This window comes from Trypanosoma brucei, chromosome 10 (assembly GCF_000002445.2).
Source record: "Trypanosoma brucei brucei TREU927 chromosome 10, whole genome shotgun sequence".
In the NCBI taxonomy this organism is placed as follows: domain Eukaryota; phylum Euglenozoa; class Kinetoplastea; order Trypanosomatida; family Trypanosomatidae; genus Trypanosoma; species Trypanosoma brucei.
The window spans coordinates 541,735-569,309 of record NC_007283.1 but is presented as its reverse complement, the minus strand read 5'-3'; the positions used below and the strand labels follow the sequence as shown (position 1 = coordinate 569,309).

General features: G+C 47.5%; 14 protein-coding genes and 1 pseudogene across 14 annotated transcripts, besides 14 other annotated features; all 15 read right to left on the bottom strand.

The window, feature by feature from the left end:
* Positions 1 to 269: 269 nt before the first annotated feature.
* Positions 270 to 334: a microsatellite.
* A 45-nt stretch (positions 335 to 379) lies between these two features.
* Tb10.70.5540 (ubiquitin carboxyl-terminal hydrolase, putative) lies at positions 380 to 2,368 on the bottom strand (the record flags this gene model as incomplete). Its single annotated transcript, XM_817382.1, has 1 exon — positions 380 to 2,368. The coding sequence occupies one exon, from the start codon at positions 2,366 to 2,368 to the stop codon at positions 380 to 382; it is 1,989 nt and encodes a 662-aa protein (XP_822475.1).
* Positions 2,369 to 2,373: 5 nt separating this feature from the next.
* Positions 2,374 to 2,410: a sequence feature (AT_rich).
* Positions 2,411 to 2,823: 413 nt separating this feature from the next.
* Positions 2,824 to 2,869: a sequence feature (GA-rich).
* A 511-nt stretch (positions 2,870 to 3,380) lies between these two features.
* Positions 3,381 to 3,415: a microsatellite.
* Positions 3,416 to 3,429: 14 nt separating this feature from the next.
* On the bottom strand, positions 3,430 to 4,446 carry Tb10.70.5550 (hypothetical protein, conserved; the record flags this gene model as incomplete). The annotated part of the gene is made up of 1 exon (XM_817381.1): positions 3,430 to 4,446. One exon carries the CDS (start codon positions 4,444 to 4,446, stop codon positions 3,430 to 3,432), a length of 1,017 nt encoding a protein of 338 aa, XP_822474.1.
* Positions 4,447 to 4,977: 531 nt separating this feature from the next.
* Positions 4,978 to 5,001: a sequence feature (AT_rich).
* A 584-nt stretch (positions 5,002 to 5,585) lies between these two features.
* Positions 5,586 to 5,664: a sequence feature (GA-rich).
* A 98-nt stretch (positions 5,665 to 5,762) lies between these two features.
* Positions 5,763 to 5,799: a microsatellite.
* A 655-nt stretch (positions 5,800 to 6,454) lies between these two features.
* Positions 6,455 to 6,477: a microsatellite.
* Positions 6,478 to 6,909: 432 nt separating this feature from the next.
* Positions 6,910 to 6,969: a microsatellite.
* A 39-nt stretch (positions 6,970 to 7,008) lies between these two features.
* Positions 7,009 to 7,893, bottom strand: Tb10.70.5560 (hypothetical protein, conserved; the record flags this gene model as incomplete). Its single annotated transcript, XM_817380.1, has 1 exon — positions 7,009 to 7,893. The coding sequence occupies one exon, from the start codon at positions 7,891 to 7,893 to the stop codon at positions 7,009 to 7,011; it is 885 nt and encodes a 294-aa protein (XP_822473.1).
* Positions 7,286 to 7,329: a microsatellite.
* A 584-nt stretch (positions 7,894 to 8,477) lies between the features above and the next one.
* Tb10.70.5570 (hypothetical protein, conserved) lies at positions 8,478 to 9,902 on the bottom strand (the record flags this gene model as incomplete). Its single annotated transcript, XM_817379.1, has 1 exon — positions 8,478 to 9,902. The coding sequence occupies one exon, from the start codon at positions 9,900 to 9,902 to the stop codon at positions 8,478 to 8,480; it is 1,425 nt and encodes a 474-aa protein (XP_822472.1).
* Positions 9,903 to 10,110: 208 nt separating this feature from the next.
* On the bottom strand, positions 10,111 to 10,302 carry Tb10.70.5580 (hypothetical protein; the record flags this gene model as incomplete). Its single annotated transcript, XM_817378.1, has 1 exon — positions 10,111 to 10,302. One exon carries the CDS (start codon positions 10,300 to 10,302, stop codon positions 10,111 to 10,113), a length of 192 nt encoding a protein of 63 aa, XP_822471.1.
* A 455-nt stretch (positions 10,303 to 10,757) lies between these two features.
* Positions 10,758 to 10,797: a sequence feature (GA-rich).
* Positions 10,798 to 10,939: 142 nt separating this feature from the next.
* On the bottom strand, positions 10,940 to 11,455 carry Tb10.70.5590 (hypothetical protein, conserved; the record flags this gene model as incomplete). The annotated part of the gene is made up of 1 exon (XM_817377.1): positions 10,940 to 11,455. One exon carries the CDS (start codon positions 11,453 to 11,455, stop codon positions 10,940 to 10,942), a length of 516 nt encoding a protein of 171 aa, XP_822470.1.
* Positions 11,456 to 12,297: 842 nt separating this feature from the next.
* Tb10.70.5600 (hypothetical protein, conserved) lies at positions 12,298 to 12,942 on the bottom strand (the record flags this gene model as incomplete). The annotated part of the gene is made up of 1 exon (XM_817376.1): positions 12,298 to 12,942. The coding sequence occupies one exon, from the start codon at positions 12,940 to 12,942 to the stop codon at positions 12,298 to 12,300; it is 645 nt and encodes a 214-aa protein (XP_822469.1).
* A 624-nt stretch (positions 12,943 to 13,566) lies between these two features.
* On the bottom strand, positions 13,567 to 15,006 carry Tb10.70.5620 (annotated as a pseudogene).
* A 390-nt stretch (positions 15,007 to 15,396) lies between these two features.
* On the bottom strand, positions 15,397 to 18,126 carry Tb10.70.5630 (hypothetical protein, conserved; the record flags this gene model as incomplete). The annotated part of the gene is made up of 1 exon (XM_817375.1): positions 15,397 to 18,126. One exon carries the CDS (start codon positions 18,124 to 18,126, stop codon positions 15,397 to 15,399), a length of 2,730 nt encoding a protein of 909 aa, XP_822468.1.
* A 160-nt stretch (positions 18,127 to 18,286) lies between these two features.
* On the bottom strand, positions 18,287 to 18,871 carry Tb10.70.5640 (hypothetical protein, conserved; the record flags this gene model as incomplete). Its single annotated transcript, XM_817374.1, has 1 exon — positions 18,287 to 18,871. One exon carries the CDS (start codon positions 18,869 to 18,871, stop codon positions 18,287 to 18,289), a length of 585 nt encoding a protein of 194 aa, XP_822467.1.
* A 2-nt stretch (positions 18,872 to 18,873) lies between these two features.
* Positions 18,874 to 18,908: a sequence feature (AT_rich).
* A 517-nt stretch (positions 18,909 to 19,425) lies between these two features.
* Positions 19,426 to 20,775, bottom strand: Tb10.70.5650 (elongation factor 1-alpha; the record flags this gene model as incomplete). The annotated part of the gene is made up of 1 exon (XM_817373.1): positions 19,426 to 20,775. The coding sequence occupies one exon, from the start codon at positions 20,773 to 20,775 to the stop codon at positions 19,426 to 19,428; it is 1,350 nt and encodes a 449-aa protein (XP_822466.1).
* Positions 20,776 to 21,608: 833 nt separating this feature from the next.
* Positions 21,609 to 22,958, bottom strand: Tb10.70.5670 (elongation factor 1-alpha; the record flags this gene model as incomplete). Its single annotated transcript, XM_817372.1, has 1 exon — positions 21,609 to 22,958. The coding sequence occupies one exon, from the start codon at positions 22,956 to 22,958 to the stop codon at positions 21,609 to 21,611; it is 1,350 nt and encodes a 449-aa protein (XP_822465.1).
* Positions 22,959 to 23,784: 826 nt separating this feature from the next.
* Tb10.70.5680 (elongation factor 1-alpha) lies at positions 23,785 to 24,831 on the bottom strand (the record flags this gene model as incomplete). Its single annotated transcript, XM_817371.1, has 1 exon — positions 23,785 to 24,831. One exon carries the CDS (start codon positions 24,829 to 24,831, stop codon positions 23,785 to 23,787), a length of 1,047 nt encoding a protein of 348 aa, XP_822464.1.
* A 370-nt stretch (positions 24,832 to 25,201) lies between these two features.
* Positions 25,202 to 25,294: a sequence feature (AT_rich).
* Positions 25,238 to 25,338: a sequence feature (A-rich).
* Positions 25,300 to 26,049, bottom strand: Tb10.70.5690 (hypothetical protein, conserved; the record flags this gene model as incomplete). Its single annotated transcript, XM_817370.1, has 1 exon — positions 25,300 to 26,049. One exon carries the CDS (start codon positions 26,047 to 26,049, stop codon positions 25,300 to 25,302), a length of 750 nt encoding a protein of 249 aa, XP_822463.1.
* A 650-nt stretch (positions 26,050 to 26,699) lies between these two features.
* Tb10.70.5700 (hypothetical protein, conserved) lies at positions 26,700 to 27,299 on the bottom strand (the record flags this gene model as incomplete). Its single annotated transcript, XM_817369.1, has 1 exon — positions 26,700 to 27,299. The coding sequence occupies one exon, from the start codon at positions 27,297 to 27,299 to the stop codon at positions 26,700 to 26,702; it is 600 nt and encodes a 199-aa protein (XP_822462.1).
* Between the last annotated feature and the right edge of the window lie 276 nt (positions 27,300 to 27,575).

Genomic DNA, 27,575 nt, shown 5'->3' with positions numbered 1-27,575 from the left:
AAATGAAGAGAAGAAAAGAATGAGGCTACAAAATGTCATGAAAGTACCCGTGCACTGACACACTCAAGAACAACAACAAAACCGGAAAGTACTCATGGAAACGAAAAAGGATAAGCGATGGAGGTAAATGAAAAGAAAATAAGAAGACATCGAGCGACAACTGCAAAAAACTAATAATACAACTTCCCGCTTGCTTTACTTATTCTCTCACTATTATTCTTTTGTTGAGCAACCCATGTTACACCAATTACTCCACACTAACACTCCTTTATCTGCATGTACGTACATATATATATATATATATATATATGTGTGTGTGTGTGTATATGTGCATGGGCGGATGGGGCGGCACTACCCACAAGAAAAAATGTATATATATTTACGCAACTCGCTCGTACAGAAGCAAATATGCCGTGGTGGTGGTGACAACTTCGCCCAAATCCACTGGCGTGCCCCAGAAACGCTGCATCTCGCGGTCCGTTAGTTCCGTCACGTTGTTGTCATCGAAGCAGCGCCACGCACTTTCATGACGAACACATGTAAAATAATGCCCAGAGCTGAGTCCGCTTCCACGGTGGGCGACGAAACCACTTAAAGCAAAGCGGCCTTTGCAACGCGGCATGACATGCAACTTCTGAAGCAGCCGAAAATGTGGCTCAGACGTAGTGGTTGTACTATTGATATCACCGCAGCTGGAGCCAATGCAGCTGTTACTACAACCCGCATCATTTGAAGATGCGATCCCTGCTAATGTCGATTGTACGGGAGAAGATGTCAAGGGGCGGCGGAATTCCGGTCCAGAGGTGTCCTCTTCGCAACAAAATGATCCATCACCAGCCGCTTCATTGCACTTTTCTCCACATGGTTCATATTCCACAACATCAATCTCCCGCGGGAGGGCGATGTGCTCGCTTCGTTTTCTCATTTTTCCAGTCTTCTCGTCGTAGTGAAAGCGCTTGAGGTGCACCAACAAAGCATATTCAGGCAGCCGATTAATCCACATGGCACGCCGTGCTGCAACTTTTTTTCCGCACCGCTCACAATTCATTTTGTTTTCTCCATCAAAAACCTCCGTGACACTCAACTCTTCCACGCACCGACGCAGCGATGAACCCTGCACGACATTCAGGCCAATATCAATGAACGCCTCACGGGTAACGGACACATTCTCACACTCGCAGCATCCCGTAAGCGATACAAACTGACCAGTTAAAATCTTTTCCAGAGAAGGTGGAGCGCCCCAATCCCAACCAGAAGTGGAGTACAAACTTGTGCCACCAACCCCGTCTGAAAAGTCACTGCTCTTCAACCTCGTCAATGAAGGGAGTTTCATGGCACACACCTCACCCTCGCTAAAGATTCGCGGGAGTTCAAGACAGTCCACCGTTGTGCATGACTCATTTGCTTCCTTCACATCGGATTGTGATCTTTCCGCACCTTTTTTGGTTTCTTTCTGTCGACGAGACCAGAGGGAAGAAAACCATTGTGATGTCTTCGATTCTTTTCCCTCATCCCGCATGAAGAGTGTCCGATTCCTTTCGTCAGACATCAAATGAGACTCAGTCTCAACAAGTTCGTTCAGGAGAAACATGGCAAACTCATGTGCATCGTGTTGATGATTGTTGTTGAACATAGAGTTGAGCTGCCGCACTCTGTTGAGCAAACCCCGCGGTGTCGGGACACCCTTTTGCCGCTTCTTGTTATTGTTCACTTTATGCATCTTCGCAAAAAGGTCTGCTGTGAGCGCAAGTATGGTGCTACTATCGAACCGCGAACTGCCCTTTTTCTTCTCGTATATCGCATTAAGCTCTAGCATACGCATGCGCAGTGGAGAACAGTGGTAAAGCAACTGCAGCACTGCATTGAAGTAACAGGTGTTACCATAGTTCTCCAATCCCACTGGATAACCACTGATTTCCAAGTATTGCGTCTGAGAGGGTGATGAACGCGTCGGTATGGCGGTGGTCGAGGGAGAACCGAACACACCACCATTTACTGTGGTGGAAGAAGGTGACAGAATGTTGCTTCGGTACAACGACGTTGATGGCGTATTTGGTGTACCCGATAGCGGACCACACTTTTGTGCTACATTCGAAAAGGATTGGCTCCGTGAAGTAGGAAGATGAGGCAAAGCCTGAAATGATGACTCCTGTGCTCGCGATGCGCCCTCATCTTGCCCCTGCTCTCGCTGGACTTTAACCTGAGCAACGCGTGTAGGCAACGTACCTCTTGCGGCACTCGGGAGTGCCTTTGATGGAGTTGGTCGCACATCGCCTCTTCCAAATGAATTTGGAGACTTAGGTGAGACCTTCAAGTCAGCATTCCTCAACTCCCGCTGCGTTTTAACCGTGGAATAACTTCCCCCCATTTCCGTTTTTTAATTTAATTTAAATTAATTTTCTTTTTTTTTCGGGGAACTTCTCTCCGGTTGGAAGTATAGTGCGCAAAGCGAATGGAACGGAGAACCAAGAGGTGACTGGTCCTTGTGCGCAGACACCGGTTCAGTAACCAGATCCGATAATAACGTTAATAACAATAACAATCACAATATTACTAATATCGTGCAGTGAAGACAAATTTAATAAATACCGTCAGCAGGTATCCTGGTGAGCTGGAAAACAAATAAAACGAAGTAATTTAGTCACAAAAAGAAAAAAATAACTGAAACAAAAAATGAAGACAAAATTCGCACAAGTATGCACGCGCTTCGCCCACGTACAATAACAACTTCCCCTAATAACTCCAATGTAAAAAAATAAAGGTGCGTTTGTTTATGTTGCGAAGCCACTACCAGGGTCTCTTAAGCAGTTTTGATTCCTTTATTTTATTTTTTTCTTCGCCTCCTTCTTTCTTTCTTTCTTTCTTTCTTGCACTCCCGCTTTGCCTTCCCCTACAGCAGCCCCTTTTTCGTTGTTATGGTATGCCCCTAAGATTCCTACGCCTTTTTATGCTACAGCAGTCGTATGGAACAGCCGGAAGGTTGCGTTACACCCCCTTCGTAACGATTGTGACGCAAACCGAAGGAATTAGATCAAAGAAATAAAAAAAAGGGGAGAAAACATAGTTAAGAGAAGGATAGAAACAAGAATATGTATGCAACAGGGTAGGGGAGAAAACAGTGATGTGAAATGCACCACTTCATACTTCGTACAACGACAAAATAACAAGGTAAAATATAGAGAGACTACAAAACCAACGGACGATAGAGCAGAGGGGGAGCTTTAATGTTTTTTTCTATATTTATCTGCTGACGGGGAAGAGAATACCCACGCATCTGTATTTCTATTTTCAAGAACCTTACTACAGCCACTACACTTCCTTCAAAATGCCTAATCGCTACACCACTGATGTTTGCTCATACTTCATTGTCCTTTCGTTGTTATATATATATATATATATGCACATACGCATATATGATTTAACGAATCATCATCCTCGCATAACGCTGTGCAGAAGCTGCAAAAAGGTGCAATCAGTTGCATCTACGGGCATAACGGTGGATTCCTTCACCTCCTTGAATTCTACACAAACACTACCCGCATCATTCTTCTGCATCTGAACAATGCCGTACTCCAGGGCTTCGTTGACCATCGCAGGACTTAAGTTGATCTCCCCTATGTCTTTGTTCAGAGGTTCTATTTTCTTGCCGAAGAACCCCTTTTCTAAGTACTGATCATTCTTCAGGATCTCACCATAGATGGCAACTTGCATGGCGTAACGATGAAACCGGCTATTGGGCAAATGTAGGAGACATCCAGTGCACGGTGTTTCGAAGGGACTGAAACGAAAGCTGCTTGCGACAGTGCCGCTTGTTTTCCAATCTCCAATAAGTAATCTACCAGTCCGCTTGTTGCGTGCGATGAGGTCTACCGTCCCCGCTATTCCCCACGGCACGCTAGCAATAACTTGCTCAACGGCTATGATATCATAATTGCACTCAATAGTTTCCACCACACGATCCGCTACCACCATATAAGCCTCCTCCTCTCCATGCAACAGCGTATCAATAAGGCTTTTGCTTCCTCGCGATGCATGTTTCTTCCCATCACTTCCCTCAGACCCTTCGGAGTCACCATCACTTTTCTTGTCCTTTTTCTTCTTTTTGCTGCCTTCTCGGATGTCCTGATGGCGGAACACATCTTCCTTCCTCCGCTTTTTCTTGAGTAACAGTGTCCAGGTTGGGGGTGGAAGGCCGCGCAGTTTACACTCAATGTATTCGTGGATATTTTTCCCCAGAAGCGCCTGCCTATTCCAACTGGCCTTCACCTCCTCTGTCGTCTGACCTGTCTTCTTAGCCACCGCCGCAAGAGCTCGCTTCTCATCAAATGGAAAGTGTTTGTCGAGAAGTTTTGAGACGGAGCGGAGGGCACAGTTGCCGATTTTGTACTGATGCCATTTGCTGTCGAATAAAATGTCAACCCCAGAAGGATGCGGCACACGGCTCATTGATAGTCCGCTCCTCTGTTGGAAATATTACAATTTCCCCTCCCCCCTGTTCTCCGTTGCTTCAAACTGAAAATGATAAATTTTACCGCCGCCAAATACGCCACAGACACACGCGTGGATAATTGATACTGTACCTTACGTGTGTTTTACTATTTTCACAAACTCAAAAACGCGGGAAAAGAAGTTGATTTCCACGCGCGATTGCGCTAACACGTCTGGTGGTATACCGCGCTAAGAGACTTCACACTCCGCTCTCGCTTTCTATGTGAGAATATATGTGCTTTCAATAAGCCTCTTTGTTGCCAGCGGTTGGCAAAGAAGACAAAGAGGCGTATGACTATGATAATAAATTCTATCTAGCCTGTAGCTTCTCTATGATCTGTGTAATGATTAACTGAAAAATGTGCAAACGATCGCTCCCCCTCTTCACCCTTAGAAGGTGGCAATGGCGAGTTAGATGCGTTTGTGTAGGCTGTAAATTTTATTTAATTTTGCTACCTCGTATATCGTGTCCTAATAGCTGAAAAGTAGTATATATATATATAATTATTATTACTCGATTTAAAAAGCTGCGCTGCAGCCGTCCAATTCAAGCCGATTCGTCTAGGAACGCGTCAACAAGAAAAACAAGAAGCAAAGGGAAAAAAAGAGAAATAGAAGGAGCATATGTTTTTTTTTTTCGTTGGGGTGGAAACAGAAGAAAAAGGCAATATCCCGCCATGCTCACAGTAGCAATATGCGGATACATGGTGAGACTCAAGGTAGCCCACCATTTTTCTCCTTCACTTTCTTTCTCTGCCCCTTCTTCTCTATTCCCCAATGCGGGGCGACTATTTAAACATTGGAACATCAATATACATCATTTAAAGATAGATAGAAAGAAAACAAATGCATGCGAACACATCATGGGTGATGACACAATTTCACAAAATGTAAAGGAAAAGCAAAGAAAACTAGAAATGAGAAAATGCGAACAAACGTTGGAAATGCGGTGTGACGGCACGGTAACCCATCAAGTACAAAACGCACATTGTTAACTTGGTCACACCGGCTGAGAGTTCCATGGCATGCGATGCAGGTAAAAGTAAATCCCATTTCAGGCACGTATGTAAATAAATGATTCGTTTATTCTCTTCTATTTCCTTCATTCACTCCTTCAGCCAATTCCTTCCTTCCGTCAACCTCCTTTTCTTCCTGCTCTCCCTCCTCTCCCCCCTTTGCCCTTTTGCCCAAGTTTGGATTATACATATATACGACAACACCCACATCTGACACACAAATAACTTCCATCTTATACATTTATTATGGGATCATAATGTGAGTGAGTGTGTATGTGTGTGTATGTGCATTTGTACGGACGGGATTGGTGTAAGTAGTGGTGTTACGGTTATGTCTAATTGCTCCCACACAAGGAGTGGACAACGCTACATACACCAATCCCTTCCGTCCGCTGACTCGTCACAAGTTTTTTATTCCTTCTCGGTTTAACTGAGAAGAAATAAAAAAAAAAATAGGTTTCCCATAAAAGCGTTTCATCAACCCTGGGTCTTTTCAGCACCTTCTCACTCATCCGTCAAACCTCGAACGAAGCAGAACGGGAAGGAAAGGAAAGAATCATGACCGAAAAATAAAAAAGATGGGATACTTAACCATCCTTCCCTTCTGCTCAATTAGTTTCATCATGCATTCATTCATTGCGCGAGTTGTGATGCAGTCATGAAATGAAAAGGTTGAAAAGAGGAGGACAAACGGACTTAAAGAGGAAATAAACCCAACATTTAGAGCAAAATAAAGGGGGGAGAGTTCGCACACGTCTACAAACAGAATTAAAGAAAGATACCTGCTTCGAATAATGTAGAAAAGGATTGAAGAGAAGATGAGAATGAGAAAAATTCGGACGAGAGATCACAATTGCATTACCTGAAACCCTTCAATTCGATTTCCCTCTTCCACCCACAGACATAGGTGTGCACTCAACATCTGACGCGGTCTTTATGTTCGTATTTCCTCTTTCTTTCTTTCTTTCTCTCTATCATCTATTTCAGATGTACAGTTATTTTCTTCTCTCCTTTCTTTTTTTTTAAAAAAATCACTTTTCACTCCTCTACCTCTTCCATGTGATTGTGTGACGCGTTCCACTTCTGTTTCATGCACAGTTACATACCTTCTTTCTTCATTTTTCTTATTTCTGCGTTTGTTTCATTTTCGAAAACAAAACGCTTCTAGATGCCGCACCTTACGAATTTAGTTTATTTTCGTTTGCCTGTAAGTGCGGGTATGAGAACATGCGTATAGGCATGTGTAAAAGTGATAGATTGTGCGTGTAGAGAGAGAAGGAAAAAAAGAGGAACAAAAACGAAAACAAACAAACAACCGAAGAAAGAACATAGGAGCAGAAACGCACTCCATAAATAACGGCCACAGCCTACACAACAATGAGGAAGCGCCAAAAATCTCTCCCTCCACGCACACACACACACACACAGAAACTCGCACGCGAGCGCATAAACACACACACACACAAAAAAAAACAGTCTGCGCACCATTTTTATATGTTCCCCTCTAAGCGCCCTCTACTGGTGACGTTTGTTGCTGCTGTTCCTCCTCTTCACCCTGAGGCATTTCCTCATGTGTCTGCTGTTGGGACGGTGGTGCGGCATCTTGAAACTGTGAGTGCTGCACTTGCTGTTGGTACTGTTGCTGTTGGTGAGCCTCCGAATGCGCCTGTTGATGTTGAGCTTCCGGGGGCGCTTGTTGCTGTTGGTGAGCCTCCGAATGCACCTGTTGTTGTTGGTGATGTTGTTGCTGTTGAGGTTCAGGAGGCGCTTGTTTCTGCATGTGTTGCTGCTGTTGCTGTTGTTGCTGTTGCTGTTGCTGCTGCTGTGCAATAGGGAGGAACAACTTAAACTCCGGTGGCAGCTCCTCCTCAGAGTAGAGGCGGTCACTGAAGTACAACCGGCGAACGCGGCAGTTCGCATGAAGTTGCACGCGTAGCGTTTCGAGATAATTCGTACCGTACGCACGCCGCGTGAAGTCCGCTAAGTTGAATTGAATCTGATTCCACCCCTCATCCAAACGCATCGGCATCGTGCAGGTAAACGGCTTCACCCGTGTTGTTGTTTGGTAATTGGAGGCACGGAAGCGACGACGAATGCCCTTGTCATCGAGAATCGTCACCTCGAAAGAGAAATATCTCTTGAGATTCTTGATGATCATCACGAGGAAAGGAAGCTTAATACCAAGTGTTTTCTTGGGATCCACTGGGCAAGTAATGTAACATGTGCTCACATTGTTTCCAACCACCTCAAGGACAGACGATTGAATATCCTCATCGGTAATGCGTTTGACGTGGCCATTACGTACTTTTGTATCCCATATTTGCAGAGGACGGGATCCAATGCTGTAGAGAATGGAAAGAAACCCCGACTGGTAACTGTTGTGGAACATATGTTGGACCTTTTCGAGTGCAAACAAACAAGTATATATTTATTTATCTATTCGTCCTCGTGTATAACACGGACAATGTACTATGTACCTTTTTTTTATACAGTTGTTGTTAATCACCCCTTCAGTCTTATCACTCTTTTTTTTGTTAAAACGTATTCCTTCCGTAGCTTCAAATCTGTTTGATCCCTTCAGATGTCGCCCCTTCTTTGATATACGTGGCGCTTCCCCGATATCTCTCGGAATATACATACATGAAAAAAACGTACACAAAAAAAGGGGGAAAATAGAATGAGCGAAACAAAAAAATAAGATGCATCCGTAGATAATAGTCGAAGCATGAACACGCGTACACTACCAAGCGCAAGAGGAAAAATTCGAAGAGGAACCATGCCTAATATTGCAAAGTGGTCACTTCATGGGGTTTCAGTAATAACAGAATACCATAGAGGAGAGCGTACGGTTTTGTTGTTCGGCGAACAAATGCACAGACGAGTTACAGCACCTTTGACTATGCACACAACATCATACCTCCATCAGTCCCATAACCTTTTTCTTCCCTTAGTCGTCACAACTGTCGGCGGTTATCATTCGACTACCAACGCGCGGACGCATGCAATGAAGTCATCACTTGTGCATCCCAAAGCCTCCAACACTTCAGCAAGACCGTTGTCTTCCTGAAGCCACTCCACCCAAATGGCAGGGGCACATAACGCCGCTGCTGCTGTCAAAACAACGGCAAGATAAATCCTCGCTGGAGACCCCCCACCGCAGGTGAAATCACCGGGTACCGCCGAAGGAAAACTAAGACTTGCGAGGAGGCCTGTGGAGTTCCAAGCACCCCACGCACGTTCCAGCGTGGCCTGATCGTACATCAACAACCGTGAGAGTGTTGCTGATGTTTCGCCGGAAAACACATGCCGGACAAAGAGTGTTAGCCGCTGGTGTTGAAGTGCGGGGTCCACGCAAGGGTTTTCGGCACATCCCTCGTCGGCAGCTCGCCCTTCAGACAGTTCCTTTCCTTTCCGAATGCATGCATCCAAGACGGGTTGCATACAACGGACAAACAAGTTTGTAGAACGTCCACCGCCAACGCATGGGAATCTATCGCTTTTCCTCGTGTTGCTATAGCATACGCTAGCAAAAATGGACTTTGTTTTATCCGTCGATACGGTTCCCAGCCAGTCGTAAACCATCAGTGGAATAGGCATTTTCTGCATAGTTCCCTTTCGTGTGTCAAAAGGCCGGACCTCCTGCACACCCCGACTCCATACGGGCTGAACCGCCTGAATGCTCTCCAGCAGTTCCCTCAGCTTCACTTTGTGGTCTTTATTTTCTTCATTCCCGATGGAGGGAATAGGCAGGTCAAGTTTCTTTTCTTGACCCTCAACAACCTCCTTTTCTCGTATATCAGGCACCACCGTGGCCTCCGCTCCCGCTAACTGCTGCAACACGGAAAACTGCATGTTTGGAAACAATCCACCGACGGAATTAACTAAACCCTCCCGAGAGTACACTAATGTCCTCGGCACCTTAGCCAGCATCGCGGCAAACTGCTCCGCGCAATCGGGAGAGCAGAAACACTTGGTCATGTCGACGCCACTCAACGCCGTTGCCGCTTCCCTGCCCGCGCAAATCTGTTCGCGATACTTTTCGTACCGACGGAACGCATCGGCAGCGTCACCACCATCATCCTCACCATCCGAGACGGTGTCTTCTTCATCGTTTCTATTCAATATATTTTTTCCCGTCCCTATCGCCTCCTGCCGCAGTTGCCCCTCAACCCTTCCCACCGCAGCTGGTGGCATAGCTGCGCAGCCCACCATTCCGCAAAGGGCGTTAAAATTGCGCTCCATGACAACATCCCTCAGGGCATTGTCGTCTAGCAAATTGAGCATCCACTCAGCGGTAGGGGAGTCCTGATGAAATGCATCTTTTGTTGCGGAAAGGAACTTTGACACCTCCATCGCAGCTCTGTCAATGAGCGCCTCCCATGCGCCACCGCAAGACATGTTGCCCACCGCTTTTCGGCACTATTATGTATAACTAGCCCATCATGCAGCGCGAAAGGAGAAGTTGACAGTGGTGGGTAGATTAGTCAGGCAGTGTTATGAATAAAAAAATCAGTCGAAATACGGCAAAGAGAATAGTTGAGTTGTAAAACTAGTAATATACCTATGTACTTGTTGGGGCGCATCTCGCGTCGCCCCCCCCTTTTCATCATGATATTAATAAAAGAGGTTTTTGTTTAAACTCGGCCTCTATCCTTCCGCGCGCCTGTGAAGAGAGAACGGGAGCCGTGTCAAAGCGGAGATCGTCGCGCCGACCCCACGTGAAAGAAAGGTTACAGTGGTGTGTTGAGAGGAAACGAAAAATAAAATAAATAAAGTCAACAAACAAAGTAATGGACATTATGATCGGTGATCGCTGCCTCCAAAGCAGAGTCCTGTATGCAAACCCAACTGAATCGAGAATACAAACGTAGAAGTTGGAGGTAACTCTGAAATGTAGGCACACATACACACAGAAAAGAATGCGATCAGATTGCTCTTGCACTTTTTCCCCCTTAGTACGCTTCTACTGTTTTTCTTTCCTCTGTTTCCACACAACTTAAACCCTCACCTTTCCTCTTGCGTGTATAATACATATGCATACGTGTATACATACATACTATTTGATAATGCTCCCCTCACTGGTAAACCCTTCTTCCTCTGCGTACATTTACTCATCCCTCTCTAATCACCAATACCTTCACAGCGGCATCTGACCAAACAGAGGGATGAAGCATCCTTTACACTCTCAATCCTCCTTCACTTCACGTTCTGTTCTCTTCACTTGACTTCAACTCTGCCTTTTTCCCACCTCCTTTTCTTTTCCTTTCCTTTCGTTCCTTTCCCATCCCTTTCCCTCTCATTTCTCGGTTGTTGCTTAGCAACCTGCAGGTGGCAATCACCAAAGGAAAAATGGAAATGAAAGAGAGCGCAGCTTTAATATGCGCGTCTATTCCCTTCCCTTCAAATACTTCTCAGCTTCTACTTGAACGAGAGAGTCAATGAACTTGATCCGCACAGATGGGTTGTTCGGCCGATTGCACTTCAATACCCTGGAGAGACTCCTCACTATCACCTTCCCGTATGCACAAGCGCCGCCGAGTTATCATCCGCTGCACGAGTCTCTGCTGATGTGGTGTATTGGGGCATATCCCACCGGTTCCGGTTTCACGTGGGCGCTTGCGTTTCTCCGTCTCCATTACCGGAACAACCCCTGATGTGTACTGGTGGAGAAACTGCAGTAAGTGCAGTACAGGAATGGATTGTACGCAGGCACTGGAAGTTGCTAACCGGCCCGATGCTCGTTGCTGCTGTGCCTGCTGCCTCTGTAAGTGCCCCACACAGAATTGACGCACATCCTCCGCCACAGATGCCCTCATGAAACTCCGTTCATGCAGCAGTTCGCTGCACCGCCGCTGAAGCTGTTCAATCTCGTTGCGTTGCGACAAAATCACTGCGCCATATTCTTCCATCATCTCCCGCTCCTTCATATGCAGGTACTCTTCCGCATCCATTTCTACGCTACACAAAAGAACTTTGCTCCAACAAAAATTTAATATATACTCACAGAGCTCAAATATACTAACTTCTGACGTAGAGAGGTGCTGCAATCGACAGGTAGTGAACTACCTTGCGTTCCTGACGGTACTTCCCTCTACGAGTTGACCGGTTGGAAAACTTACCTAACCGTGCAGTTGCTCTTGCGCTTCTTCTTTTTGTTTCTTCCTTAATGACAGATAGAGGTGAGAAAAATGCAATGAAGCACATTGAGAGCAATGGAAACTATGCACAATCGTATTAGGGTGAGTTGGTGGGGACGGCTGCAACTGTAAAGCCAGCAACGAAGGGAAAGGTTACGAACAACGATGCGGCAGTGAATATATCCCGTCGGCTCCCCCTTCCCAATAAAAAAAAAAGCGTACGACTCTTCGCTTTCCCTCTTCATTCCAGCACTCAATCATGACCGTTTAGTCACACATCTTCATCACACTGGCCATTACAACCTGAAACAGCAGTAGAGGAAAGAGGAACCACTCGTCGACCGCCCACCCAGTCACTCTCTCAGGATGATTGAGGGGTAAGTGGAAGCGCAACGTTTTCGCGGTTGCAGTAAGGTGAAATAGAATTAAAGAGAAGAAAAATTGGCAAGAAACGAGGAAATACCGAAACGATCTAACAGTGAGCAAGAGGTCGGAGGTTTCCCACCTGACTCAGCACCAAAACAAACAGGCAAGTAAGATTGATACATGAAGAAGCACACGATGAGCTTTTCTTTGTAACTTAAAGTTGTGCAACAGGCAGAATGCAAGAAGAAGATAGGACAGTCCACCTCCGAACCTTCAATGTGATGGAGGCTTCAAACAGTCTCCAGCCCGCGCAGCTGCTCTTCAAGCCCCTCCACCTCCACCACCAACTCCTTCCAGTGTCCAGCGTTAAAGTTGTGCTGCGCATAAAGCCGTTGCGTCCGACGGGACACGAGGAATTGTCGGAAAGATTCAAAACGAGCATCGCTGCTCGTTGCACCGTACCATAAGAAACCCAGACACACTGCACCACGCTCTAACAGGTATGTGATGGGCTCCACGAGGTTCCAGTCAAATAGAAAGTAGACCCAGTAGAAGAGAACAACATTACGAATTAATATTAGAGCGACAGCTATGGCAATGCAGCGATCGGCATAACGCAATCCCAAGGCGTCGCACCGTGTCTTAACGTCATCTGCTTGACGCAGCTCAGCCCTCTTCACCAGCAGCTGTGGGCGAAGGCGATGCTCACGATAATTTCGCAGACCTTCAATCGTAGAGAGCGCCCGCAACGATAGGTCCACTGCCCCTTCGCAAGGTAGAAAATGTACACTATTGTCTTCTCTACTTTGGCTCCTAATACCGAAGGAAGGGCCCGGTCTTCTCTGTTCCAAAATAACGCACAATGGTGCGACACTGCACAGTTCCCCGATGCACCGAGTGCGGTGTGTATATACGCGTAATACTGTTCCAACCATGAAAGAGCCAACAGAGTTTTCACTTTTTCCGCTGTCAGCACCAGGGCTCCTAGGGCGAAGAGTACCTCCGCCCCTGCAATGATGAAAAAGAATCAAACCAACGCACAGGTAGTTAGTAGGGAGGGAACAAACAACAAAATAAGGGACGACGAGGGAAGAAAAGCCGCATATTCGTGGAATACACACTTGGGAAAAATATATAATATATATGTCGAAATATGTCGACACATGTTTATCTTTATATACAGATGGGGGGAGACGGTAAGTTTGCCGATGCGAAAGATGTAAATAAACTAGTGATTATACCGAGCCAAAAAATATATACAACAGGATTCACCAAAGTGTTTGCTTGTATCCATAACTGAGAGATTTGAACTTAGTTAGACAAACAGTCACTTGGACATTGTGCGTACTAACGAACCGACGGCCAGAGGAAGGAGTCAACAACTACGGCGATCCAAGTCGCATGAAAATTGAGTGAACAAATAAGGGTGGACGGTTAAATCGAACGCGCCCAAGAAAACAATAATTCATCAAGCGTGGACCACTGGTCGCTTTCAATGTGAGAAAAAATAAACAAGTAAGCTGAAGCCCTTGAGATTCTTCCTTTGTGACACTTTAATGTCACCCGCCAAATCGTCCAATAAAGTTATAATAGTCAGACTGCTTTACCCTTTTGAGGCTGCGCAGTTTCGGAAATGTAAAGGTTGAGCCGATCACGTACACAGCGGGCGCAACCGAGGCAGTTGCGTTCAGCGTCACCTCTAAATCCGCCACTGTTACTTTTCCAATTTCTTCAATGAGTCCCTTTTGATCAAAGTATGACGTACCGATAAAGTCACAGTAATCACCCATCGTCTCCAAGTGGGCGCGCTTGAAGGAAGCTATTGCGCGGGTGCGACCTAATTTTACGTCAGCCTCTGACACACTAATTGGAAGACTCTCAACCGCTAGGTGTAGGAGACCGTCCATCTCATCAGGTGAGCCACGAAGCGTACACCCAATAAGACCGGTAGACGCATACGGACGGTAGAACGCCTTCACGCCCTTCACCGGATTTGCACCGACTGGCGTTGTCCGTTCAACAGTGACTTGATAAATTTCGTACGTTACCAGCGCTAACACATACTTTTTTACATCCTCGTCGCAACCATAAGTTGGTACCGCTATAGCCGCGATCACGTCCTCGTTCATATCCGGTAGAGTTCCCATAACTTTGGCACGGTCCTCATAGATCACTTCGTGGCGACCGGGGTGGAACTGTTGGGCTTCGCCTTTATGGGAAAGGGTTGATGCAGGGCTCGCCGCATGGTGCGGAGCTTCGGCACTGTGGGGAAACGGAAGCGCCTCATACGCCGCTAGTAGCGCGTCGTGTTGTACGTTTACTGCGGCGATAGTCACTTTTCTGGGATGAAAATGGGTTGCCTAGTGATTCAAAAGCGCCTTCCCGTCGCAGCGCCCGTTGGCCGCTGTCGATACCATGCGCGGAGAACCAAGTGGTTCCTTGAAGAAGGCAACCGTTTCAACGGCGTCGGTGCAGTACTCTCGTGGGTTCTGCCAACGGAGTTCCTCAAGTTGATTGTCCATGGTATCACGGAACCTCTCCACATCGCTTTCGTGAAAACGTGGGGCCACCACCCCAGTAGCGATCATCTCAAATGGCCGTTCCCACATGTCACGTCGGCCCTCCGCCTTCCAGGTGAGGAATCGCTTACGAACCTCACCATGTCCATAAGCATTACCCGTGGAACGCATTGTGCGGTCCAACTGGAAGAGGGAACTATTCGTGTTTGATGTTTGCAGCGCATACTGCATCACGTAACTGAGTCCGGGGCAGGCAAGTGGGTCGTATTTCGGACCAGCATCGACGTATACTGCAACTGCTGTGTGGGCACCGTCAAAATCATGAGAAACAATACGTACGCCGTTTGACGATCTTGATTCCTGTAGTTGGCCGGCGACAACAGGAGAGCGTTCCACAGAAAGGAAACGAAATCCCTGCTATAAAGGTGGCTGCCCAAAGTTATATTGTGAAATGGCTCGGAATGGGGTTGTACGGTACATTTTTTCCAATAATATATGTACTTTCTTTTCCGTTAATTCCTTTCTTCAACTTGCGAAACGATTGACTGGATCCTCACCTGCAAGCAAAACCAACTGCAAACGCTTTGATCAGACTTTCCCCTTCGCAATTTCCCCCACTTTGCTGAACCAAATTTTTTTGCAAGCAAGAGGGAAAAACAAAAAGGTTAGACGGCGGACGCCGCGGGAAGCGTTCCACTGGAACAAAAACATGAGACAATGAGTCCAAATCACCTTCACCAACAGCAACAAGGGACTAACGGAAGTAATGAATGATATTCTGCCCTCTGCAGATTAGATGACAGAATACCACTACGTAAATGAGTAAAAGCAGAAAATCAAATAGCATGAAGAAGCGGTCACAAAGGAAAGTTAGGCTTCGGCAGATACCGACACGCCCTCCATCTCTTCCAAGACAGACCGCACTAACCGTTCAACCACCACCGCCGTGAGAGGTACTTTCTCTCCACAACGCTCATATGCGCAGGTACAGCATTCATTAAGAAGAAATGGCAACCCCTTCAACAGCCGCTCATCGCCACAATCACTTAGCCACTCCTCCAATGAGACAGTTACTTTTAAACTCTGACTGGTCCCAGCAGGTGATGACGATGTCAGTGCCGTGGGGGTGAAAGCATGGAGCAAAAACGTGCAGCTTGTCTGCACGCACTGGAATCCACAGCGCGTAAAGGTCACCCGTCGCACATATTCAACAATACCCTTCACCAGATAAACCGCAATTGCCGCTACAACGGAGGCCGCGCGGAACTCAAGTGGCATCGTCTGAAGTACCGCATTGTTCTGTGACTGCTTTGAGAAAATCCGCTCGACACTGGCTTGTAGGGCATCTTCTTTTTTTCGCGTAAAGCATACCGCCAACCGTGTCGCCCTCGTGGCTCCAGCATTGCGTCCACTACCGGGTGCGCTATATAATAACTGGCTTCCTCCAGCCGTGCTTCCACTTGCGCTGTCGTTTCCGCGATGTTTCTCTGCAGGTGGGGAGGCACATTTGGTGTTGCCGTCGTCAACGCTCGGCACAACACCTTGTTTCAAAAAGTTGTATAGTTCGCCTAACCTCACAACGGTGTTGCGCAGGCACACGGCAATACCTCCATGCTCGGAGGCTGTGCTCGCTGAGGGATCAACTGCGGTTGCTGGGGAAAAGGCAGGCAGCGCAGAGTTGAGGAAAAATTGACCAGAGAGCACAATGCCGCGTCGCAAGAGAGCTCGGGTGAGGCGAGCGTTTTTCTTCTGAAGGTCAATCAACTCAGATCGCCTGGAGGTAACACTTTCAATAATGGCTGAAACGCTTTTCAGATCCGCCGCCACAGCTGCGTTGGCGAGTACAAACCGCGAGAGGCACATATTAAAGCATACCTCCTGTTGTTTTTGTGGATCACTTGCATTATCATCACCCAATTTCGTCTTTTGTGCATCGTTTGTCTCCGTAACATGCGTCTCCAAGTAGTTCACAAACTTGAGTAAGACGCCCAACACGGACTTGTCGACCATCTCGGCATACTTTTCACTATGTTGGTTCATGGCACTGTTGAGGTATGTGACGCCCAGTCCCTTCATTGTTGTTGAGTAGTGCATGAGATGTTTAGCGAGGGTGGTGAAAACCGTTGAGAGATCAGTCTGCACCGTGGCAGGTGAACCTAACAGGCTACTGCCGTCTTTTGCGATAGCATCCACAATGGCAACAAGCAGGTTACCAAGGGGTGTTGTAATTGCCACAATAGTATCCGTCAGGACCGGCTCCACCTCTTCGATAATATACTTGGAGAAAGCAGATTCATCCCTTTGATTGAACAAACTACACAGCTGCTCGCTGCCGGAGTGAAAAATTGCAAGTGAACTTTTCAACTGCGCCAAAGCCTCCTGCAACCGTGGGCGCATGAGGACACCTGCTCTCTCTTCAAGGTGCATTTCAGAAAGACCCGGAATTAGCAGCGCCGCTTCTATGGTGGCATTAAAGCTCCGAACAGCAACGACAAAAGCTTCCCTAACATTTATTTTCAAGACACTCAATATTTCCTCCTCAAACGGGGCCAACGCGCCATCTGTACCTGCATGAGGCGTTATCTCCTTATCTTCACCAAATATTGAGGTAGCTCGCAAGAGACGTAGCTCTCCCACGATCCGACGGATTACCTCTGAGGCGTCAGGATTTTCCATGGAGACACTTAGCACCTCCTCTCGTAAAACACCATACAGATGCATAGCAAGCTCTTTGCATTCCTTGTGAACAATTGCCATCTTTGGAATGTTTGCGTGCTTAGCAATGAAGCTGTCGCCCATTACCCATTTGCGCACGCACTCACTGTGCTCTTTCCGCTCCATGTGGAGCCGCATGGTGTCGGCAAGTCCGACCAAAAACTGAGCCTTCCGGAGCATCCGGTGTTTTGTGATCACCTTCTCAATGCGACTTCGGTGTTCCTGAAGTTTCCCGCTCACGTCCTTCGACACATCGTCAATATTTTCCACATTTCCTGATAGGGCGTGAAGCCTGCCACCCATTTCCGTGACATCAGATCTTATCTCTCGTATCGTGTCGGTTGCCGAAATAAACTTGGAATAGTTGCGGTAAACGAGTTCACGCAGCTCCGTCTCCAGACGGCTGGCGGTACGCGCAAGCCAAGCATCCGTCTCTACAACACCTTTAAGAGACTTAACGCGGAACAGCTCCGTGGTATACTCCCCCACGTCGAAGGAATCGGAGTCCATGTCCAACCCTGGCGGGATACTATTTACTCGTGTGTTCATACTGACACTGCTGTGATCCGGTTCGCCGCTCTCACGGGTTACGGGTTCATCCTTCGCCGTTAAATTATCGCCGTAGAAGGCACGAAGTTGTTGCCGGATCTGTCTGCGACGCTCCAAGTTGTTTGTTTTCATTCCGCTAACAAACCTAGGAAAACGAACAAAAAGCAAAAATGTTAAAACGCCAATGATACGAACGCACCTGTATGCGCCTTCCCCTCTACCTGTTAGACTTTTGACGAATACACGTCCCTGGATCCACAACGGCAAACACACGCAAGGAAATAAGAGGGTGGAAAAGCGATACCGACAGTGTGAACCAGTTATTCCAGTACACATAATAGAAAAGTGGTGATATACAAAAATAATTCAGAAACAGACGGTAGAAACTCTGAAAACTCCCCATTTAGAAACTCAATTCTACGGCAAGCTAGAAACAAAAAAAAACGTCACAACATCAGTCAGCACCATCACTGCTTTAGAACATTACACCGTCACGTCATTCACGTTTCGTGACCGAAAGTGGTGTGGGCGTTACTGGTTTGTTACCAACCTTTACCACGGGAGGAGCAGCACTAGCTACAAGCACTCCAGCAACCCGTACCGACGGAGTACCAGCAATATTGCAACTATTATTATAAGTTTCCGCAGCAGTACGTGACGGTTTTGGCAAACCACCCACGATTATCTCCTGATCATCAACACGTCCAGCAACAACAGCAGGAATAGGGACACTCGAGCCCTTTCCCGACACACTCTGATGACGCCTCACATGATTTTCAACATGGGCACGAGAAACATCGTCACAAATACTACCCAACCAAGAAGGTTCATATGCCTCAACCATAGCATAATAGCATTCCATATTCTCCATGTGCCGTTCACTTATAACATGTTCACCCCAGCTTCTGAGAGAACTACACACAAACAAATCACAATAATCACAATACAACAATCGACCATCGCGTTCATTGTGACGGCGACGATATTGAAGCTGCCGCCGACGCCCTTCTATCGACATCCTACTAAGCCGTCGCCGCCTCTTAATTCGCCTAGCATCATCCAAAGCAAAACTATCACTCATACTATAAAACTAAAAAATGAAAAAAATAAAAAAATTACTAGGTGCACCATTATTTTCACGTTACAGCAGCCAACAGCATTCCTTCAAAAGCACCAACCCAGCTGTGTTACGTTTTTCCGCAGTCATCTACCCACAAATATTTTATCATGATGCATTACGATTGCTTATTACCACTCCTCATTATGTTTCTTTTCCTGTGTTCGTCTCAGCATATTATCTACCTCCGCTCAGAGTCGTGGTATTCTGGTTATTATTGTTATTATTGAGTATTCATTTTCTTTTCCGTAGTTATTCAGTGTTAATTGTTATAGTTTTTTCTTTGCACTAAAATATCATTTTCATTTTCCTATTAATATCATTTAATCTCTTTTCCCATTTCTCTTCCCTTCATACCCCTTACATCCTCTTCTACCTCCTTGGATCCGTCACCACATCATTCAATCCAGCTTAAGACACGCCCTCAAACAGTGACCCCCACCACCGTCATTTATGCAATGTCCCACGCTAAATTGCAATGTGGCCTTCATACGCTGTGACGCGGTAGGGACCATTGTTTATTTCTTCGAAGCCTTCACCGCAGCCTTCGTCACCTTACCACCAGAACCGTCCTTCTTGGTCACGGCCTTGATGATACCGACAGCGACGGTCTGGCGCATGTCACGCACGGCAAAGCGGCCGAGTGGCGCGTAGTCGTTGAAGACCTCCACGCACATAGGCTTCTGCGGCACCATGCGCACGATCGCGGCGTCGCCAGACTTGATCGACTTGGGAGCCTTCTCCAGCTCCTTGCCAGAGCGACGGTCGATCTTCGACTCGATCTCCGCGAACTTGCAGGCAATGTGCGATGTGTGGCAGTCCAGCACGGGCGCATAACCGTTTCCAATCTGTCCGGGGTGGTTCAGGATGATCACCTGTGCCGTGAAGTCGGCGGCCTCCTTTGGGGGGTCGTTCTTGGTGTTACCGCAGACGTTGCCACGGCGGATGTCCTTTACAGAAACGTTCTTCACGTTAAAGCCGACGTTGTCACCGGGGGTCGCCTCAGCGAGCTGCTCGTGGTGCATCTCGATCGATTTCACCTCGGTCGTCACGTTGGCGGGGGCAAACGTCACCACATCACCAGGCTTCATCACGCCGGTCTCCACACGACCAACGGGCACGGTGCCAATACCACCGATCTTGTACACGTCCTGCAGTGGCAGACGCAGGGGCTTGTCGCTCGGACGCACTGGTGGCTCCAGCATGTCTAGTGCCTCCAGGAGCGTTGGACCCTTGTACCATGGCATCTTCTCGGATTTCTCAATCATGTTGTCGCCCTGCCATCCGGAGATGGGGACGAAGCGCACCTTCTCCACGTTGTACCCAACCTTCTTGATGTAAGCAGACACCTCCTTCACAATCTCGTCATACCGCTCCTGTCCGTAGTTCACAGTCTTGTCGTCCATCTTGTTGCAGCACACAACCATCTGCTTCACACCCAAAGTGAAGGCCAGCAACGCGTGCTCGCGGGTCTGTCCATCCTTGGAGATACCAGCCTCGAACTCACCCTGCGCAGAGGCAATGATGAGGATGGCTGCGTCGGCTTGCGATGTGCCGGTGATCATGTTCTTGATGAAGTCACGGTGCCCAGGAGCATCAATAATAGTGAAGACAGACTTGGGTGACTCGAATTTCCACAGTGCAATGTCGATCGTGATACCACGTTCGCGCTCAGCCTTCAGCTTGTCCAGCACCCATGCGTACTTGAATGAGGCCTTACCAATGTCGGCAGCTTCTTTCTCGAACTTCTCGATCGTACGTTTGTCAATACCACCGCACTTGTAGATCAAGTGACCCGTTGCAGTGGATTTACCGGCATCGACGTGGCCCACCACCACAAGATTCATGTGCACCTTTTCCTTTCCCATGGCTGTTACTTTACTTTCACGTGAGAGTTAACTTTTAATAAACACTTAAATAGCGAAGACCTAGTAAACAACGTATACGGCAGTACGCACAATAGACGATAACAAAAAACAAGAAGAAAGAAGAAAGAAGAGTGGCGCAGTGACATGCATATGGGTATACGTGTCCACACCACCGTCAAGCGGCGGCACAAGGGCTTGTGTGTACGTATCCAATTCAAGGAGGAGGCAATGCCAAACTTAAGAGACCGTCGAGCTGTGCCTAGGAGTTACAGCTTCTCATTTATTGCACTCCCCCTTTGCACCTTGCGGGTTTGTACTCGGTGCACCATTATTTTCACGTTACAGCAGCCAACAGCATTCCTTCAAAAGCACCAACCCAGCTGTGTTACGTTTTTCCGCAGTCATCTACCCACAAATATTTTATCATGATGCATTACGATTGCTTATTACCACTCCTCATTATGTTTCTTTTCCTGTGTTCGTCTCAGCATATTATCTACCTCCGCTCAGAGTCGTGGTATTCTGGTTATTATTGTTATTATTGAGTATTCATTTTCTTTTCCGTAGTTATTCAGTGTTAATTGTTATAGTTTTTTCTTTGCACTAAAATATCATTTTCATTTTCCTATTAATATCATTTAATCTCTTTTCCCATTTCTCTTCCCTTCATACCCCTTACATCCTCTTCTACCTCCTTGGATCCGTCACCACATCATTCAATCCAGCTTAAGACACGCCCTCAAACAGTGACCCCCACCACCGTCATTTATGCAATGTCCCACTCTAAATTGCAATGTGGCCTTCATACGCTGTGACGCGGTAGGGACCATTGTTTATTTCTTCGAAGCCTTCACCGCAGCCTTCGTCACCTTACCACCAGAACCGTCCTTCTTGGTCACGGCCTTGATGATACCGACAGCGACGGTCTGGCGCATGTCACGCACGGCAAAGCGGCCGAGTGGCGCGTAGTCGTTGAAGACCTCCACGCACATAGGCTTCTGCGGCACCATGCGCACGATCGCGGCGTCGCCAGACTTGATCGACTTGGGAGCCTTCTCCAGCTCCTTGCCAGAGCGACGGTCGATCTTCGACTCGATCTCCGCGAACTTGCAGGCAATGTGCGATGTGTGGCAGTCCAGCACGGGCGCATAACCGTTTCCAATCTGTCCGGGGTGGTTCAGGATGATCACCTGTGCCGTGAAGTCGGCGGCCTCCTTTGGGGGGTCGTTCTTGGTGTTACCGCAGACGTTGCCACGGCGGATGTCCTTTACAGAAACGTTCTTCACGTTAAAGCCGACGTTGTCACCGGGGGTCGCCTCAGCGAGCTGCTCGTGGTGCATCTCGATCGATTTCACCTCGGTCGTCACGTTGGCGGGGGCAAACGTCACCACATCACCAGGCTTCATCACGCCGGTCTCCACACGACCAACGGGCACGGTGCCAATACCACCGATCTTGTACACGTCCTGCAGTGGCAGACGCAGGGGCTTGTCGCTCGGACGCACTGGTGGCTCCAGCATGTCTAGTGCCTCCAGGAGCGTTGGACCCTTGTACCATGGCATCTTCTCGGATTTCTCAATCATGTTGTCGCCCTGCCATCCGGAGATGGGGACGAAGCGCACCTTCTCCACGTTGTACCCAACCTTCTTGATGTAAGCAGACACCTCCTTCACAATCTCGTCATACCGCTCCTGTCCGTAGTTCACAGTCTTGTCGTCCATCTTGTTGCAGCACACAACCATCTGCTTCACACCCAAAGTGAAGGCCAGCAACGCGTGCTCGCGGGTCTGTCCATCCTTGGAGATACCAGCCTCGAACTCACCCTGCGCAGAGGCAATGATGAGGATGGCTGCGTCGGCTTGCGATGTGCCGGTGATCATGTTCTTGATGAAGTCACGGTGCCCAGGAGCATCAATAATAGTGAAGACAGACTTGGGTGACTCGAATTTCCACAGTGCAATGTCGATCGTGATACCACGTTCGCGCTCAGCCTTCAGCTTGTCCAGCACCCATGCGTACTTGAATGAGGCCTTACCAATGTCGGCAGCTTCTTTCTCGAACTTCTCGATCGTACGTTTGTCAATACCACCGCACTTGTAGATCAAGTGACCCGTTGCAGTGGATTTACCGGCATCGACGTGGCCCACCACCACAAGATTCATGTGCACCTTTTCCTTTCCCATGGCTGTTACTTTACTTTCACGTGAGAGTTAACTTTTAATAAACACTTAAATAGCGAAGACCTAGTAAACAACGTATACGGCAGTACGCACAATAGACGATAACAAAAAACAAGAAGAAAGAAGAGTGGCGCAGTGACATGCATATGGGTATACGTGTCCACACCACCGTCAAGCGGCGGCACAAGGGCTTGTGTGTACGTATCCAATTCAAGGAGGAGGCAATGCCAAACTTAAGAGACCGTCGAGCTGTGCCTAGGAGTTACAGCTTCTCATTTATTGCACTCCCCCTTTGCACCTTGCGGGTTTGTACTCGGTGCACCATTATTTTCACGTTACAGCAGCCAACAGCATTCCTTCAAAAGCACCAACCCAGCTGTGTTACGTTTTTCCGCAGTCATCTACCCACAAATATTTTATCATGATGCATTACGATTGCTTATTACCACTCCTCATTATGTTTCTTTTCCTGTGTTCGTCTCAGCATATTATCTACCTCCGCTCAGAGTCGTGGTATTCTGGTTATTATTGTTATTATTGAGTATTCATTTTCTTTTCCGTAGTTATTCAGTGTTAATTGTTATAGTTTTTTCTTTGCACTAAAATATCATTTTCATTTTCCTATTAATATCATTTAATCTCTTTTCCCATTTCTCTTCCCTTCATACCCCTTACATCCTCTTCTACCTCCTTGGATCCGTCACCACATCATTCAATCCAGCTTAAGACACGCCCTCAAACAGTGACCCCCACCACCGTCATTTATGCAATGTCCCACGCTAAATTGCAATGTGGCCTTCATACGCTGTGACGCGGTAGGGACCATTGTTTATTTCTTCGAAGCCTTCACCGCAGCCTTCGTCACCTTACCACCAGAACCGTCCTTCTTGGTCACGGCCTTGATGATACCGACAGCGACGGTCTGGCGCATGTCACGCACGGCAAAGCGGCCGAGTGGCGCGTAGTCGTTGAAGACCTCCACGCACATAGGCTTCTGCGGCACCATGCGCACGATCGCGGCGTCGCCAGACTTGATCGACTTGGGAGCCTTCTCCAGCTCCTTGCCAGAGCGACGGTCGATCTTCGACTCGATCTCCGCGAACTTGCAGGCAATGTGCGATGTGTGGCAGTCCAGCACGGGCGCATAACCGTTTCCAATCTGTCCGGGGTGGTTCAGGATGATCACCTGTGCCGTGAAGTCGGCGGCCTCCTTTGGGGGGTCGTTCTTGGTGTTACCGCAGACGTTGCCACGGCGGATGTCCTTTACAGAAACGTTCTTCACGTTAAAGCCGACGTTGTCACCGGGGGTCGCCTCAGCGAGCTGCTCGTGGTGCATCTCGATCGATTTCACCTCGGTCGTCACGTTGGCGGGGGCAAACGTCACCACATCACCAGGCTTCATCACGCCGGTCTCCACACGACCAACGGGCACGGTGCCAATACCACCGATCTTGTACACGTCCTGCAGTGGCAGACGCAGGGGCTTGTCGCTCGGACGCACTGGTGGCTCCAGCATGTCTAGTGCCTCCAGGAGCGTTGGACCCTTGTACCATGGCATCTTCTCGGATTTCTCAATCATGTTGTCGCCCTGCCATCCGGAGATGGGGACGAAGCGCACCTTCTCCACGTTGTACCCAACCTTCTTGATGTAAGCAGACACCTCCTTCACAATCTCGTCATACCGCTCCTGTCCGTAGTTCACAGTCTTGTCGTCCATCTTGTTGCAGCACACAACCATCTGCTTCACACCCAAAGTGAAGGCCAGCAACGCGTGCTCGCGGGTCTGTCCATCCTTGGAGATACCAGCCTCGAACTCACCCTGCGCAGAGGCAATGATGAGGATGGCTGCGTCGGCTTGCGATGTGCCGGTGATCATGTTCTTGATGAAGTCACGGTGCCCAGGAGCATCAATAATAGTGAAGACAGACTTGGGTGACTCGAATTTCCACAGTGCAATGTCGATCGTGATACCACGTTCGCGCTCAGCCTTCAGCTTGTCCAGCACCCATGCGTACTTGAATGAGGCGCTTACCAATGTCGGCAGCTTCTTTCTCGAACTTCTCGATCGTACGTTTGTCAATACCACCGCACTTGTAGATCAAGTGACCCGTTGCAGTGGATTTACCGGCATCGACGTGGCCCACCACCACAAGATTCATGTGCACCTTTTCCTTTCCCATGGCTGTTACTTTACTTTCACGTGAGAGTTAACTTTTAATAAACACTTAAATAGCGTGGGGAGAAGGATATTTAAATATTTTTTGTTTCTTTTTCGTAAAATATTATTATTATTTTTGATATGATATTTTCATCTTTTTTTAATATTGTTATTTTTTTTTCTTTGCTATTGCTTATGATTTTTTACTCTTACTTCTTTCTTACTAAATGCTTTTGTAAGGTGTGTCTTTTTTGTAAATATTAGTGATAAAGTAGATGATGCAGCTATAACTGCGACTAGGGAGCATATACAGAGAGCAATGTGTGGGTTATATGTTCGGTGCTCTGTCCATTGGTAATGAAGTTCAAGGTCGTTGTTCTTCACTTTGGAGTACGTTGGCTCTACCCTGAAAGACGTAATCTTGTGAAAAGTTCCGCTTTGATAGCCAAAGTGGAAATTGAGGCCAGCTAGATAATGTTCTTCCTTTGAGTGTTCCACTTTCGATTTTCTTTTTTCCGTCGTTATTTTTTTTATGATAGTTTTCATCAGGGGGTACCAAGCAGTGGATTTGGCCAGGCCACGCTCAATTTGAAAGCGGACAGCAACATCTGATATAGAGCCACCTTCTTGTTTTGTTGCATTGGTGGCGTACTCAAAAAGCCTCGTGGATGGTTGGTGAGCTCGTGTGTTAATTGCAAAACGAGGACTGTTGTCCGGTGGAAGCGGACGAGTAATAAGCCACTGGTTATTTTTTGTTTCCTTGACTTCAATCATATCATCTGCTCCTCTGGGAATATCTGTGGCTGCAGCTGTGCGCTTCAGGCGTAAGTGGAAGCTAACGGGAAGAAGCTCTCCATAGCTCCAAGCGTTCACCACCTCAGGAACGAGAAGACATGTGGAAAGCACTACAAATGTACATATTTGAATCCACAGCATGTGCGAACAGCCTATCGATACGCCTCCTGCTTCACCTACTCCCTCCAGTTTCTCCGAATGCCTTTTTTTTTTGTTGTTGTTGTTGTTTCGCTCAAAAGGGAAGGGGAAACCGTTGATGCTACCTAACACTTGCCCACTGGACCGAAGCAACTACACCTATTCTTCACCCTTTTATACGACCAATAACGAATGATGACTCCTGCTATGCTTAATTGGAACGCACACCACTCCCAAGCGTTGTGTTGATAATGTTTGTTTCCCTTTTTGTTTTCACGTGCCCATGGGGAAAAAAATAGGGACGTATCAAAAAAAAAAGAGGAACTAAAGAACCAAACAGGAGTGGAAAAGATCTTACATGGAAAAGTAAGCTTTATTAACATTTATAAAACTTCCGCCGACGCCAACAGTTGTGCTTCATACTCACCTGTTAATTAGCTGCTGGTGGAGAGCCAACAACAATTAGGTCATGCTCCTCAATACACCCATGGTTACAAATAAGGGGAAAACGATAGACGCCGAGGCAACCGCATATCGCACTTCAATGCGTATAGTTAGGTCTACAGGAGCGGTGGTCTAATACACGATAGCTATTTTGGCACACGCACACATATAAATACGCAACATCATTCCTTTGTGCGAGGTGTGGTGCATTACCTTCGGTAGTTTCTTCGTTTTCCGTAGGGATTGTTGGAGATTTGCTCCTCAACTTTGTGGGGCCACAGAGCCTTCGAGCGGGTCGACACCCCAACCCACACACGCCTGGCTGCGGGGAACGTCAGCGCAAGCACCACTAATTGAAGAGGAAGCAATCCACTGGCGATATTGTGAGCTGTGTGTGCCGCTGTAAGCACCTCTGCTGTCAAGTGGTATTGACCAACTGTGAAACTCTGGTCGTGTTGGCCCCCATCCCAGTCAACGAAGCTGGTGAAAGGATAATGGCAACTCTCCAGTCGTGACCTTATGCCTGCAGTTGTAGTGTAATGCCCAAGAAGCATCAAAGAACATACGGCCGTGAGGATGCCTTCCAACACTAATTGGTAAAACGCTATACCCATGGCATTTCGGATGAGCCATGCAACAGGAGTGAACTTCAAGCATGACGATAAGAAAGATCTCGGAGGAACCGTCGTCTCATGTTTCGCTGACTTTTTGAAGCCGTTGCGATTGAGAGAACGATCTAAAGCGCTAGAACTCGATATTGAACGTGCATAGCGAGTTACAACTGCGGTTAGATAAGATTTTCTGGACATGTGCCCCCGCTGGCTCTAATAGCATTGTAACAACATAAAAAAAGGTGTCAACAGTGAAAAAAATAAAGGAAGAAAATATTTTTCAAACCACTGTTATCGTAAGCGATTGTACAATGTAAGAAGTGAAGTGCACACCTAATTAGACATGTCCTTTGCGACATACAAAAAAAAGTTTATTACTCGGTAACAATTTATATTGGAGAATAAAGGTAGCTGCACCAGCGCCTCCCTTCCACGTTCAGCGCTCCTACGTTCACTGAATCAAGCCAAAAGAGG